General features: G+C 33.7%; 5 protein-coding genes and 1 non-coding gene across 6 annotated transcripts; 3 read left to right on the forward strand and 3 right to left on the reverse strand.

Moving 5' to 3' along the window:
- Positions 1–16: 16 nt before the first annotated feature.
- On the reverse strand, positions 17–88 carry NAEGRDRAFT_t88. Its single transcript has one exon. It is a non-coding gene; the product is annotated as a tRNA-Glu (tRNA).
- A 326-nt stretch (positions 89–414) lies between these two features.
- Positions 415–5257, forward strand: NAEGRDRAFT_78416 (uncharacterized protein; the record flags this gene model as incomplete). The annotated part of the gene is made up of 1 exon (XM_002681345.1): positions 415–5257. The coding sequence occupies one exon, from the start codon at positions 415–417 to the stop codon at positions 5128–5130; it is 4716 nt and encodes a 1571-aa protein (XP_002681391.1). The 3' UTR covers positions 5131–5257.
- A 731-nt stretch (positions 5258–5988) lies between these two features.
- On the forward strand, positions 5989–6738 carry NAEGRDRAFT_57012 (40s ribosomal protein S3a). Its single transcript, XM_002681346.1, has one exon. It carries the CDS (start codon positions 6009–6011, stop codon positions 6705–6707), a length of 699 nt encoding a protein of 232 aa, XP_002681392.1. The 5' UTR covers positions 5989–6008; the 3' UTR covers positions 6708–6738.
- A 377-nt stretch (positions 6739–7115) lies between these two features.
- NAEGRDRAFT_46403 (uncharacterized protein) lies at positions 7116–9996 on the forward strand (the record flags this gene model as incomplete). Its single annotated transcript, XM_002681347.1, has 2 exons — positions 7116–8208; positions 8603–9996. 2 exons carry the CDS (start codon positions 7116–7118, stop codon positions 9994–9996), a joined length of 2487 nt encoding a protein of 828 aa, XP_002681393.1.
- A 1478-nt stretch (positions 9997–11474) lies between these two features.
- On the reverse strand, positions 11475–12009 carry NAEGRDRAFT_35397 (GCN5L1 domain-containing protein; the record flags this gene model as incomplete). Its single annotated transcript, XM_002681479.1, has 1 exon — positions 11475–12009. The coding sequence occupies one exon, from the start codon at positions 12007–12009 to the stop codon at positions 11647–11649; it is 363 nt and encodes a 120-aa protein (XP_002681525.1). The 3' UTR covers positions 11475–11646.
- Positions 12010–12096: 87 nt separating this feature from the next.
- On the reverse strand, positions 12097–14502 carry NAEGRDRAFT_78419 (uncharacterized protein; the record flags this gene model as incomplete). Its single annotated transcript, XM_002681480.1, has 4 exons — positions 12097–12829; positions 12871–13304; positions 13346–14299; positions 14346–14502. The coding sequence occupies 4 exons, from the start codon at positions 14500–14502 to the stop codon at positions 12104–12106; spliced, it is 2271 nt and encodes a 756-aa protein (XP_002681526.1). The 3' UTR covers positions 12097–12103.
- Between the last annotated feature and the right edge of the window lies 1 nt (position 14503).

The raw sequence follows: 14503 nt of genomic DNA on the forward strand, positions 1-14503 counted from the left end.
TTAAAACAAAACAATTCTCCCATGCCGGGAATTGAACCCGGACCTCCTGGGTGAAAGCCAGGTATCCTAGCCATTGGACTACACGGGAATACATTTACAATGAAAATATTTCACTGATGAACAAAACTGTAAATGACGGATATTGGAATTGTTTGCTTAATAATTTAAAAAATAATATTAGGGAATATATTTGCTGGTATGTTATTCAAAAATCAATTAAAAACTGAATGCAGAGAAATTCATTTAAATATTATTATTTCAGATGACAGTTTTCAATTTTGTTGTTTATTGTTTGTGAAAATGAAATCTCTACTTATTTTCATCATTTTCCTCAAACTCAACATTATATTCTTCCATTCTTTCCTATAAATAGAGCAAGACATTTGCAACAAAATAATTTTCATTAAATAAAAAATGAACCCAAACAATCGACCACCTCATCCTACAACAGCAGGAGGTTATTATTCTTCATCATCTGGAAATAATAATAACGTGGTCGGCGGTGGTGGTTTTAATCAACAACAAAATCACTCTTCATCAGGAATTCCTCCACATAATAGACAAGGCTTTCCTACGGGACAAGGAAGAACAAATCAAAATGGCCCAATTGTACAAAATAGACAACAACATCCACCAAGAAATGTAAATAATCCTAATACAAATCCAAATAATATTCCATCAACAATGCAACAAAATAGAAAAAAACATCCATCAGGTAGTCAATCCTCATATCCAACACAACCTCATCAATCATATCATAACAATACAACAGGAAGTGGATTTAGTACACAAGCTGGACATAAAGCAACGTTTGGAAAAAAAGGTCAAGAAGTTGTTGTTGAACAATTATCAGCAAAATTAGGATTTCCGGATGTCTTTCTATGTGAACAAAATTCTAGTAGACCGGTCATGGAATTGTCTTTTACACCTAGTACTGCTCGTGATGGTTATGTTGACAAGTCATTTTCATATATTGATCGTGAACCAATTGATTCTCATGGAACTCACTTCTTTAATAATGATTTTTATAATTTATTAGAAAAATCTGAACAAACTTTAAGGGATGAGTACAAGACTTTTTCAACAAACAAAACAAGGGAAGAAATGAAACAAAGATTCGAAAATGCCTACAATTCTTGCAGTTGTACAGCTAATAATTCCTTCTTCCCAAAACTCACAGATACAGGTACTATGTTCAAAGCCCTTGCTGGAAGACCTGATGAGCAAAAAAGATCATCCCTTGCATCTTCAAGAACATCTCTTAGAGAATTGGCATCAAAACTTTCTAGATATTATGTTAAACCTAACTTCTTTGAACTTTTAGCACAAAACAATATTCCATTCTTCAGAGCCTTATGGTACACTAAAATTCTTATTAGAGACATTAATACCAACATTACAAATGTAAAGGATCTAGCACAAGATTTAACAACCAAGTTTTGTGACTACTTGCTTACATCTTGTAACGATGACAGTACAGATCCTAAAAAGAAGAACTCAATTGTGTATACCATCAACTTTTTATCCTATTGCCTTGAAGAGAATTTATTGAATGAAAATGTTTTAGGACAAAGGCTATTAGAAATTTTAGAAATCAAGTTTGGTATCAAACCAAAAGCAAGCAAGGATACACCTCTCATGGATGCATACTTTTTCTCATTACTTTATGTTAAAACAAGTGATCAAATTTATCAACAACTGTCAACTACAATCCAATCATCTAAAAAGGTTGGCTCGGTGATCAAATTTTATGTATTACAATTATTTAAATTATTTATGATGCATTCTTCCGATCCAAAATTTACATTTGAAATTTTTAGAAGACTAAATCCTGGACAACAACAACTTTCATTAGACAGTGTTAAAAATCTATTTTGCAAAATTAAGGATGATATTTATGCCATCAATGTACTTGATAGACATAATTGTAACATTCCAGAGTTATATAATATTCTCTTGAATAACAAGGAAGTTGGTGTTCAACTCATATCTACCATTTGCAAGTGGGCTATTACTCCAAAACGATTCCAAAACTATAGGCCATATATTGCAGGTACCTTGGTGAATAACTTTATCAAACAAAATCCTACAATGAAGAAACAAGTAGAAGATACCTTATTCAAAGAAGTTCTAAATTATTCAGAGGAGCCTACTCCAGATACTTACAAAAATATGTTGAAACTATTCAATGAGCTAATTCTTCAAAATAACTTTTCCATTAGTGAATATATCAAATATCTTACATCTAGAGGTTTTAATGTAGCTAAGACAGATGAATTTAACACTAGGCACACCAATATTCTCAAAAATTTGCCCTCATATGATCCTAACACAAAGAATAAGATTTACTCTAAACTCTATGGCACCAAACATGAAATTGTGAGGAAAAACCAGCAAACTGAAACTGAAATCCAAGAAAATATTTTCAAACTTATTAATGGAGGCAGTGATCATAATATTTCCTCCATTATTGAAAGTATGACTCTTTTACCAGAAAATGGAATGCAGTTTGAAATTACACAACAAATAGCTGAGCATGTAAAGACTATGGATCTTGCATATTTATCGGAACAAACAATAGATAGTATTTTGGCAATTATGATCTCAGTATCCAATCTTAGAGCTTTTAGAGATATTGTGTATAATATTACTACCAAACTCATCTCTGGAGAATTTAAATCTCCTAATCTAGAAATTAAGATGTTTTCTATTATTAAGAATAGTCTCCAGCTCTTCATTTCTTTAGACGATTCAGATATCATTGATATATTCCAAAAACGATTCAAAACAACAAACAACAGAAATATTCAATCTATTATCCATAGATACATTACCGAAATATCAACAACTCCAAATGCTGACCCTTTCAAAACAAAAATAACCAAATTTACCAACGATTGTAATGTCATTCCTGCTCCAATTAATATCGAGCAATCGCCTACAATCCACCCATTTACACAGTATATACAAAGCCAAGATATTATTTTGATACCGTCCAACATCTTGGTTTCCGAATTAACCAAATCCCCTACCAAATTCTCCAACGATCAACTTAAACATTTAATTGAGGTACTATTCGAAAAATTCCAAAAGCATAGAGTAGACACTTACATAACAGTCTTGAGAGATATGTATACATTTAGTCATCTATTATCTGATACTTCAATTATTGAATGCTTTAAGGATTTCATTATTTCAACACTTGACAGTACTCAGTACATTAGAGAAAAGCACTCTTCACTCATTCTATTCTGTATGAAAGCTGTAACTTGTGGTGTTCTCTCTGGATACACCTTCCTCAATCATATATTATTTAACGTATTTGATAATCTCAAGTCTAAGGTTGCAACTATTTCTAAGCCTAATCCACAAGTCCAAGCCATTACATCTATTCATGCTATGTTATCATCTACAAAGACCAGTATCTTCCAACATGTAAACTTTATAAGAGTTTTCTCGAACTTTTCCAGATGCTTATCAAAAGAAAGAATAACTACTCTCGCTAATAATTGTGGTATATCTGAGGAAGTGGAAGCTGTTGACAGAGAAATTTATGAAGACGTCAAGACCACACTTCTCTATGATTTCCTTGGCCCTATAGAAGCAAAAGAAACCATCCACAAGATGTCAATTTCTTGCAAGAGTATTCATGATAACGTCAAATCAAGCAAGAAAAGTACAAAAGATATCTTTGCATTCAGTTCTCTTGTCTATGAAGCCATGATAGAAATACTATTGGATTATCTTTCTAATGAAAAGTCTTTGCAGGACATTAGTCGTACATTGTCCTACACTCAAGATTGTTTAGGACCACTTTACGAACTTCCATCTCTTCAAACCAAGCCAAAAGAAGGGGATGGCACAGGTAAAAGCAATTCCAAAGATAGTGATTATGGTAACAAATATCAAGCCATCACAACTTTGGTTGCCAACTTGTGTAAACCATTTTCAACAATCAGAGATATGGTTCCTGAGAAGCTATTCTCCTTCCTTAGTCAAAGTACAAGTATTAATGACTATCTTCAATTTATAATGTCTCTCTCCAATCAGAGTGACAAGTGGAGAATAGCGTTAGACTCCCAACTTTTATTCTTATTTATGTTTACTTGGAATAGAAGAAAGGCACTCACAAAAGAACAATACCATCACTTTGTCGCAAGAAAAGGTCAGGAAAATTCCTTCTACTTTTATGCCAAATCACTTTTACTTACCTCATTCTACCCACCTTTCTCTGAGCTACAAGATGTTATTTTAGATCATTTCAAATTATCAATCAACTATAGCGAAAAACGTCAACAAGATATTGAAGCTCTCTTACCTATTGTTGAAGAGCTTATTCGACTCGATTTTTCCAAAGCAGAAACAGCCTGCAAATGTATTCTGGATGCCATTCAAGCCATCTCCAATCCCTCCTCCTCACAATCCTCTACCCCTGGCACTCCTACTCCACATTCATTCCCTTCCACTCGTGAAAGACTTACTACTTGTTTATTATGTCTTAAAGAAATTATTTTCTCCTCTCCACTTTTGGAATCACATGAAGATAAATTTGGAGAAAGAAAGAGAACCACTACAGTTCCACAAATCAAATCAATTTTAATTAATTTATGTACCAACAAGATTTTGCCATCAGTATTTAACACACCTATCCAAAAACCAGAAGACGTAGCATTATATGATATTTATTATTTAATTTATGGAATGTTAGCCAAGTTAAAGATACCCCAAGAAGAATTGAATAAGGAATTTGAAAAATTATTCCAAAAAGAGAATAATCTACAAGTCTCTAATCCAAGAACTATACAAGTTGGAACACCTGTCAGCACACCAACCTCCAGTAGAAGAACTCCAACACCTGGTGGTGCCAGCAAAATGTCTCCAATTATTAGCCCTCAACAATCACCAGTTCCAATGTCTCCACAAGTTGCTACCGTTAGACAAGAGCAAAACAGGGTCATCAGCAGCTGGTTTGTAATTGAGGATTACGTTTCCAATTGTTCTCATTGTAACTCTTGCCATGGTAATTTAACTCCTGCACGTTTCCAGGGTAAAGTTGTTAAGAAGACTGAATTGATATTTGCCAAAAAGCCAGAAACCGTCAACTCCAGCAATCCTTTCCAACCACATTAATGGTGATAACAGTTCAAAGAAGAGAAAATCTGAATCTCCAATAACTCTTGACAATCATATCAATGAAGCTTCTATTGAATTCCCTGATAGTAAAAAGTTGAAACAATAAATAAGCTTAATTGTGTGGAAACTATTTATTAACAAACTGTGGTCACAAGTCTTCACAATTTGAAATTATTGGTGGTGTCAGTCATACTTCCTTAACTAAACCTGATATGTGTAAACATTCCATTTACTTGGTAAATCTTAGCTACTTAAACTGGTTTCAATAAAGTTGAATAAATAGGAAATAAATTCTTGGAGTATTATTCTAGAAGTTCTTGAAGATTTCATTCCCTGGAAAATATTATTGGTTCATCATGATTTTGAATAATGACAAAATATATAAAAGTAATATTGAATTTGCTCCACTCCTTTTCAACAAATTTCATAGAAGTCCGATGTTACTAATAGTTGTTATTAATCCCAAAAGCTTAAGAGAAGACACGCCACTCAACTCTCTCAATCACCAATTCAAAATATTGCCAAAAGACGATCAGTGTAACAAAGTGATTAAAGTGAGAAAATAATTGTAGATGAATTAATTCTTAGTTGCTATTATCGATCATTGCTGTTTTGTGTGTTAATTGCTCCATCATAAGACTGTTGTAATAATGAACACAGCCAAGAAATATTATTCATGTTGTTGTTTTGGTGATTGAAGAAGACGTTCGAGGGTTGAAGTTTGCTGAATTTTTCACTTCCTTGTTTTTCAACCACAGAAATTATCAACAAGCCAAAAATGCCCTCTCAAACTTTTGTTGTAAAATGTGTTTTACTAGGTTTACTCCAACAAAATTTTAAAAAACTTGTTGAAAAAAAATACGTCACACTAGAAAATGACTGCCGGCAAAAATAAGAGAGTTGTCAAGGGTAAGAAGACTAAGAAGATTACCGATCCATTCGCCAAGAAGGAATGGTTCGACGTCTTTGCTCCTCACCCATTCAACAAGAAGAAGACTGAACCATTCACCAAGACCCCAATCAATAAAACCGCTGGTACTAAAATCTCCACTGAAGCTTTGAAGGGAAGAGTCTTCGAAATCTCTGCTGCTGATTTGTTGAATGAAGAAGAACAACAACATCAACTCATCAGATTGGCTGTCGGTGATGCCAAGAGTGAAAATAAGAAGGCTTTGACTGTCTTCAACGGTTTGAGATTCACTGTTGATAAGCTCAGATCTTTGGTCAAGAAGTGGCACACACTCATTACCACCAGAATTAACGTTAAGACTGCTGATGGTTTCCAAATGAGAGTTTTCGCTTTAGGTATTACCAAGAGAAGACAATTGCAAACTCACAAGAGAACTTATGCTTACAAGTCTCAAGTCATGAGAATCACTGCCAGAATGAAGGATGCTATCAACAAGAAGGCTACTGCTTCTCCAGTCAATGAATTCGTTGAAAAGGTCGTTACTGGTCAATTGGGTAAGGAAATTGAAAAGTCCTGTGCTTCTATCTTCCCAATGAAGGACGTCTGTATCTGCAAGATTAAGGTCACCAAGACACCAAAGGATCTCGCTTCCGCTCTCCACTAAATAAATTAAATCCCAAAAAATTAAAATTCATTTAAAAATTCAAAATTTTATCTTTTTACAAGATTTTTAATTCTTGTAATCCATAAATATCTATAAGTTCATAAAGATCTCTCGTATGACTCTATTCCTGATATCAAGACTGATATTTTACTTTAAAGTAAAAGTTGAAACACAAAATTGAAACTCAATTGAGAGAGATGTAATGATGTGATGTTGGTTGAAGTAGAGATTGAGTTTGACTTTATTTACTTCCATCATCAACACACCACATCACAATGTTATTGAGGGCATTGCCCAAAAATTGAGAACCGGACTAGGTTTAAGTGGTACACCAGAAAAAAACTACAGCCGTTTGTGTCTTCTATTAAAAAAATATAATAACGTACTGGACTGGAAATTGAGTCGAATATGGGCTGTGGCACATTTTCCAAAAATTTGGTAGAGGACAGGCACACCCCAATAATTAGTAACAAAAAGTCATCATCAACGGCGGATATTCCACCAACAACAACAACAAATAATCCTTCAGAAACATCAGGTTCAGTCGATATATCGAATAGAAGAGTGTCCAAACAATCTTCAGTGAGAGCAAGTAAGGCTTCTACACTAGCCGAACAACTTTCTTCTCAGCAACAACATCAATCACACCAAGAAGAAGAATATTCTTTCGCGGACCACCAAGAAGAGGCTTATGCTTTTATTCCGTGGCCAGAAGATATAATGATCAGTCTCGCTACTAAGGGATCTAAATTTGAATTAAGAGAAGTATCACTTCTTCTACCATCGGATGAATTAAATCAAAAACCTCTTCTTAAATATGTAAAGGATAAGAGAAATAATTGTCAACAAAATATAATAGATTGCATGTATACAATCATGAGTAGGGTTCTAAACTTTGGAACCAATTTACCTTTTCCTGTAAATACTGAAAACCAATTTGATCTTGCCGTTGATTTCATTGCTAATGGCTGTCCAATTGGAAAACAACAATTTACCTTCTTTTCTCATAAAGAAATCCTCCTACACAGAAGTGCGTTCTTCAAAGGAGAGTTATCAAAAGATAACGGAGCAGTAGATTCACTAAAAAGAACCCTTAGTAGTGCTCATGACCTTAGAAAATCGATGGTAAAGGCAGAATTCGCTGATAGAAGAAACACAGCAGGTGATCCATCACAGCTAAAACGAACGTCGAGTCATATAACATCTCAAGGTCCTAGATCGAGTCTACCTCCAATGCCCTTACAAAAACGACCTTTTAATACAACAAGCTCTTCCAACCTCCTTCAGGGTATGGGTGATCTAAGCAAATCTGGATCTTCATCTTCGATAACAAGCGTTGAAGAGGGAGGTAATTCAGAGAAGGAAGAATTATTCTCCTCACAAGGTAGTTTATCAACACTTTTACTAACAGAAGATTCTAGGAAAAAAGGACAACGAAAGCCAAACAACCAAAATTTAGCAGTCTCCATTTCTAAGCAAACAAAAGCAAATCTACAGCCAAGTAGGTTAGAGGTTGCAATATCTCCTCTTGTAAAAGATCCAGAGATTTTGTTGTTAGTTTTTGAAAATATTTACTCTGGCTATTTCCGACCTGAATACGTTCAAAAGATGAAATCTTTGGATATTGAAAGTTTAATTCAGATATTAGCACTAGGTTACCAATTTAAAGTTCATTCATTGAGAGCAGTTTCAAAAAGTTTAATCAGTCAGTTTTTGTGTACCCACAAGGATAAGTACACATCTTTGGAGGAGCTCATCAATGGAACTTGCAAGAATATAACTGTTGAGGATATTCAAAAAAACAATATGAGTATAGTTTTAGAATTGAAGAAAATTTTCATGGACTCTAAGAGTAAGTAATTAATCTAGAGAATTTCTAACATGCATTTTAATAGAATCATTACAAGAAAATTTCATTTCTCTATCACAAGAAAAAAGAACATTCCTTAAGGATCTAGATTTTATGTTTGTACATAGTAATATGAAGAAGAACCATATGGACTTCAGTGACATGAAGTTAACAATACAGGTTGAAGAAAAAAAGGAAGAAGAGGAAAAAGAAGATGAATCCCCCAAGAGGTCGTCGTCTTTCAGGGATACTTATGAAGAAGATGTTCAACCACTAATAAGTCAAAGAAAGAAGAGGACGAGCAAACTTCAGGACAGTGTCGATAAGAGTCAAACTAAGAAAATATTTATTCACAACTTTATACTGAAATCAAGAACAGATATTACAAATCCTGAAATATTTAATCTATACAGCACAAATGTTGATGTTGTGAAGACTTTTATTCATTACCTGTATACAGATACTATACACAGTGATACATACAATGTGAGTAAGAAGAAGATAATACCTCTTGCTGCTTTGTTCAAGATTGATAGACTGAAATATGAATGTTTGGCTCATGCTATTTTCAATTTATCGGATGAAAACATTCTCAGGAAGTTTAAGAAAGCTCAAGATGCTAAGGAGACTGTTCTTGCCCAAGCAATTTTCTACACAATGTCACACATGTATCCTAAACTAGTCCAAAAGAACTATGAGGAAGGAACGCCAGAATATAATATTCTCTTCTCAATAGATGAAAAGCTTAGGCATTTATATCAGAGAATGAGTGGGCAATTCCTTATTAGAAGAAGAATATTTACAGAAAGTAGGTTGGCGGAGATAATACCGAGAGCTGATGTTTCTAAACTTTCTCCTTCTCAAAAATCTCCAAACCACAAGATTAATGTTCAAATATGTGGCCTTCACGGCTCTGGTCTTAGTACCTTCGTAAATCAAGCCAAACCTCTCATCTCTGAACTTCATTCATTTGAAGGAGTTGACAATATTGAACTCAATATTTCTTCCATGTACATATCAGACAGACCATTTACTGCAAATTCTTTAAAGTCAACAGACGGTGTAATTTTTATATTTTCCATTGATTCAGTAGATTCCTACCAAACAATGAGAGCTAAGTATGACGACTTTAGATTCTATTCCAAAGTTCCAGCTGTAATAATAGGAAACAAATGCGATTTGATACTTTGTAATTTTGAAACAGAGGACAAGATTGTTGATTCAGACAGAATAGTGAAAGAAGTAACTGAAGATATGGCTTGCCCATATCTTGAAATGTCTTCTAAAAATTCAAGTGATGTTAAAAGATCGCTTGAGGAATGCATAAGAGAAGTGTTGTTTTATAGACATATCACTTCAAAGATACCAAGTCATTTCTTAAATACTATTGCTAGGGATCAACAAGGATTGGAATCATCAAGTAACATTTCAGAGGAATAATAAATATCAAATATTCCATTACGCTTTACAATTGCTTTTAGAAACATGAAAAAAAATGTATCCAAATAGAATGCTGGGGTTTACTTTCCCTAATTTTCCTCTCTTTCCACCAAGTAAAAATACAACACCACAACGGAATGATTTCAACGATTTATCAATTCTATGTGTTGCAAAAGAAGAACAGAAATCAATAACTGGTACGATCGATGATTCGTCTTCTTCCTGTTCCGATCGCATCACAAAGAAACAAACAACAAAAAGAAAGAGATTATTTTGCAAGGAAAGTTACATTACATGTCAAGTAGGTTTTAAAGAAGATAGTTTCTAATCTAGATTCGGAATAGAGCAACTCTCAATTATATTCAACAATACAAGTTGTGGAGGAGGAAAATATTCTAATTCAACTGAACAAAATTCTTGATGCCTCCAATGACGAGCAATATTTTGGAATAACAATACTAGGAAACAAATATAATGTTAAAAAGACATCACATTTATACAGATTAAGATCCAAATTGGAGGTGAGGAGAAGGAAAAGATTAATAGGAGACTCTTTGGAGTTGTTTGATCTTGATCATATTTTACAACAAGTATCACTTCATTCACAAAATAATCATTTCAAGCATCACGTTGTGAATAGCGATAGTATTCCTTATGTATTAAAATCTAAAATTCCAGTGATTGATAATTTTTCAAAATCAGAGAATGAAATCAAGAAGGAATCAAAACCAGTTCCAATTCTTCCCAAGAAAATACTCCCTAAACCTATTGTAAATCAAAAGCCATCCCCAAAAAAAGGAAATACTCAAACTCAACAATCACTAGGACTGCCATTTATTGGTGGATATAATAATATCTCATTGCATTCTCCACTCATGTTTTTAACAACATCAAGAGAACTTCCAATTACTTCACAAGTTATGCAACCACCCCCAACAAATATTCCTTTCAAAAACACATTTAATACGGACATTCAAATTACAACTCAAGCTTCTTCAAACAATGAAAAGTCAAAGAGACAAAAGATTGAAACAATAATTCCATTCAGTCAAAAATTACTAGGTTCAACAAAAATTACTGATATACTTTCGACGCATGATATTAGCTCATGTAATCTTGTAAAGTTATTCAAGGATATCACAAAACACAAGCAGAACATTATTTCTAACATACAATTGTGTAGAATCAAACCAACATTGTTGAAACAAATTAATTCGCTCCTACAAAGATGTTTTTGGCCCAACATTGATGTAGAGAAATATCTCGAGCAACCAGATAGAACTATTGTAGCCATGTACAATCATTTGGTTGTTGGATTCGGAGTTGTGACAAGTGAAGGATATATTCATTACTTGGTTGTTATGCCACAGTTTAGAAATTATGGAATAGGTTCATTACTAATTGAACAATTATTGAAATGCAACAGATCTTCTGAATTCACAATTCATATTCCACTGGAAGACAAGAAAACTATTTCATTTATGAAGAAAAGGTTTGGATTTAATTCTAAAGCTGTACATTGTGATTTCTTTAAAAGTTTGGTAGAATCTCCCAATAATAATATTTCTCTAACACAATATCAAACTAATATTACAGATTTCTTTAAAGAGAAATCTAGTGATGCATTATTAATGGTACGATCTAATTAAATTATGGTGTAGTTTTTTGATGTTTTTCAATATTATTTACAATATATTTAATATCATTGTTGATGTGGTTGGCCCAATTTTCAACATCTCCCAATTCCTTTACACATTGATTTAACTGTTGGAAAGTTTGAATCCATTGTGTTGTTTGTTTGTTGAATTTTTCTACTTGGGCATGAAGATGTTTGGCTTCATTTTCGATCATTTGTTGATTTTGAAAAACTTTGATGACATCACTATTTGTTTGATCGATCAATTCATGACTGACCGATTGCAGACTATCCTTGGCTTTGTGCCTCCTCTTGTCATTTTCCTCTCGGACCTTTTGTTGGCGTTGATTGTGTTCCTTGATGAGATGTGATAACATTTTTTAATATTTTAAATAAAATCTTTTCGGAATAAAACAACACTACGAATAATTAAACAAAAAATTATTGTGAATGAAAATAATTTAGTTTAATTTACACATCTGGGATTGTTTGATACAAGGCATCTATTTCGTTTTTGAAAACTTCTTTCAACTTTGGTCGGATAATCTTCATGGTTGGTGTTGTAACTCCGTATTGTTCAAATTCCTTTGGCAAAAGTTTAAGGCCACGAATAATTTCAAAACCTTTAAGCTTGGCTTGCTTGGCGACTGCGACAATATCAGCAAGTACTGCCTTAACAATATCTGGATCTTCACACAACTCTTCAATCTTATCAGCCAATTGTTCCTTACCATTATCTTTGGCATATTGTTGCAAAACTGAAATATTAGCAACAGCAAAACCTATAACACAGCTCTTGAATGAATCTCCATAAACCCAAATGCCAGTAATAAACTTAGATTGACTTAATTTTTGTTCAATATTTTCAGCAGCAATATATTCACCTTGACTCAATTTGAAAATATTCTTCTTTCTGTCAATAATTGAAATTGTACCATTTTCATTTTCCTTTCCAATGTCACCTGTATGGAACCATCCTTCAGCATCCCAAGCTTCCTTAGTCTTTTCTTCATCCTTATAATATCCCATTGAGACTGATGGACCACGTACACAAATTTCACCAGACTTATTTAGTTCCATACTATAGTTCATTTCAGGCACATCATCCAATTTAACTTCAACTGATGGGACAACACAACCAATATGACTTTCAGAATAGTCATAAGGAAGTTGAATCAATGCAGCAGCACATGTTTCCTGAAAATTAGTTAGATTAAACAACATTCACAAAAACTTACAGTAAGACCATAACCTTGGACCAAACTACATCCGAAAATGACTCTCATGTATTGTTGAACTTCAGGACGGATTGGTGCACCACCTGAAAGACAAAATCTGATACGTCCACCAAAGTTCTTTCTGATAACACCCAAAACAACATCTGAGATTGGAGTAGATTTACCAGAGAGCATACCTTCTTCCTTAGATTTAATGGCCTTACTAATGGCCCATTGCTTTAATTTACCTTCCTTTGAGATCTTTTCTTTAATACCATCATATAATTTATCAAGAACTCTTGGTACAGCAGGGAAAGCAGTTGGTTTCAAAGCAATCAAATCATCCTTCAAATTCTTAATATTACCTTCCCAGAAACCAATACTAGCACCTGCTTGCAAAAAGACAATTTCAACCATACGCTCCAAAATGTGTGCAAGTGGTAAATATGAAACAACTTTCAAAAAATGTATCAATTCCAAAATCTACTATACTTACCACAATCATTTTCATTCAAATCAATAATATTGTGGGCAATACCAGCACTAGCAGCAATAAAGTTCAAATGGGTAATGACAACACCCTTTGGCATACCAGTGGTTCCTGATGTGTAATTCAAACAAGCAATACTTTGAGGAGTTGGTGGAACATCTTCAATTGGGTTTTGTTTACCGAGTTCCATAACTTCATTTAAGGTGTATGACTTGATGTTAATCTTTTCCAAAGTTGATTTTTGTTCTTCAGTGATAGCATCAAAACAGATGACTGATTTAAGGTATTCAGCCTTTGGTGCCAATTTGATGACACTACCAAGGGTTTCTCCAGAACAACAAACTGAAACAACTTCACCATGATTCATAATGAAATTTGATGATTCTTCTCCGAGAGTGTCATAGAGAGCAAGACTGACAAGAGATTGCTTATTGCAAGCCTCAACTGAAATTTGCCATTCTCTTCTATTCTTACTGTAAATAGCAATATGTTGGTTTGGGGAAATACCAATATGTCTCAAACCACAAGCAAGATTTCTGGACATATCATCAACTTCTTTAAATGTAATGAATTCATATTCCATTAATAATTTAGATGAATCTGTTGGGTCTCTCATTCTTCTACCCAAGCAAGGTCTATCTGCGAATTTTTCAACACACTTTTTGAATGAATCATACAATGTGGAAATGTCCTCATATTTCTTAATAATCAAGGCATCTTGGTGGCCATTCTTTCTCTTGATACGAGGATCAGATCCACCAGAGACAGTTTGATTAGCTACTGGAGGATATGATTTAGATGAAGATGTAGTTGTTTTAATTCCCTTCAATTCCGGAACAAGGAATAAAGAAGCATCGGTCTTTGGTTCACTCTTTGGAACAGCCTCTACTGGTGGTTCCTCTTCCTTTGGTGGGGTTGTAATTTCTTCAACAAAATTATTAATATCCTTGTTTTCTTGATCTTTTTTTCTTTTAACCTTTTTCAATTATTAACAATAAAAACTCACCTTCAACTGTTGAAATATTTTCCTCTGTTTTCAAAGTTTCTGTGGTTGCCACTTCTTCAGTAGTAGTGGTACTACTTTCAATCTTTTCTTCTTGTTGCTTTTGTTCTTGTTCCTCCGTAACAGCAAGGGAATCGGCAAATGCTGAAAAATCACTCATT

Source organism: Naegleria gruberi, assembly GCF_000004985.1.
Source record: "Naegleria gruberi genomic scaffold NAEGRscaffold_6, whole genome shotgun sequence".
Lineage (NCBI taxonomy): Eukaryota > Heterolobosea > Eutetramitea > Acrasida > Naegleriidae > Naegleria > Naegleria gruberi.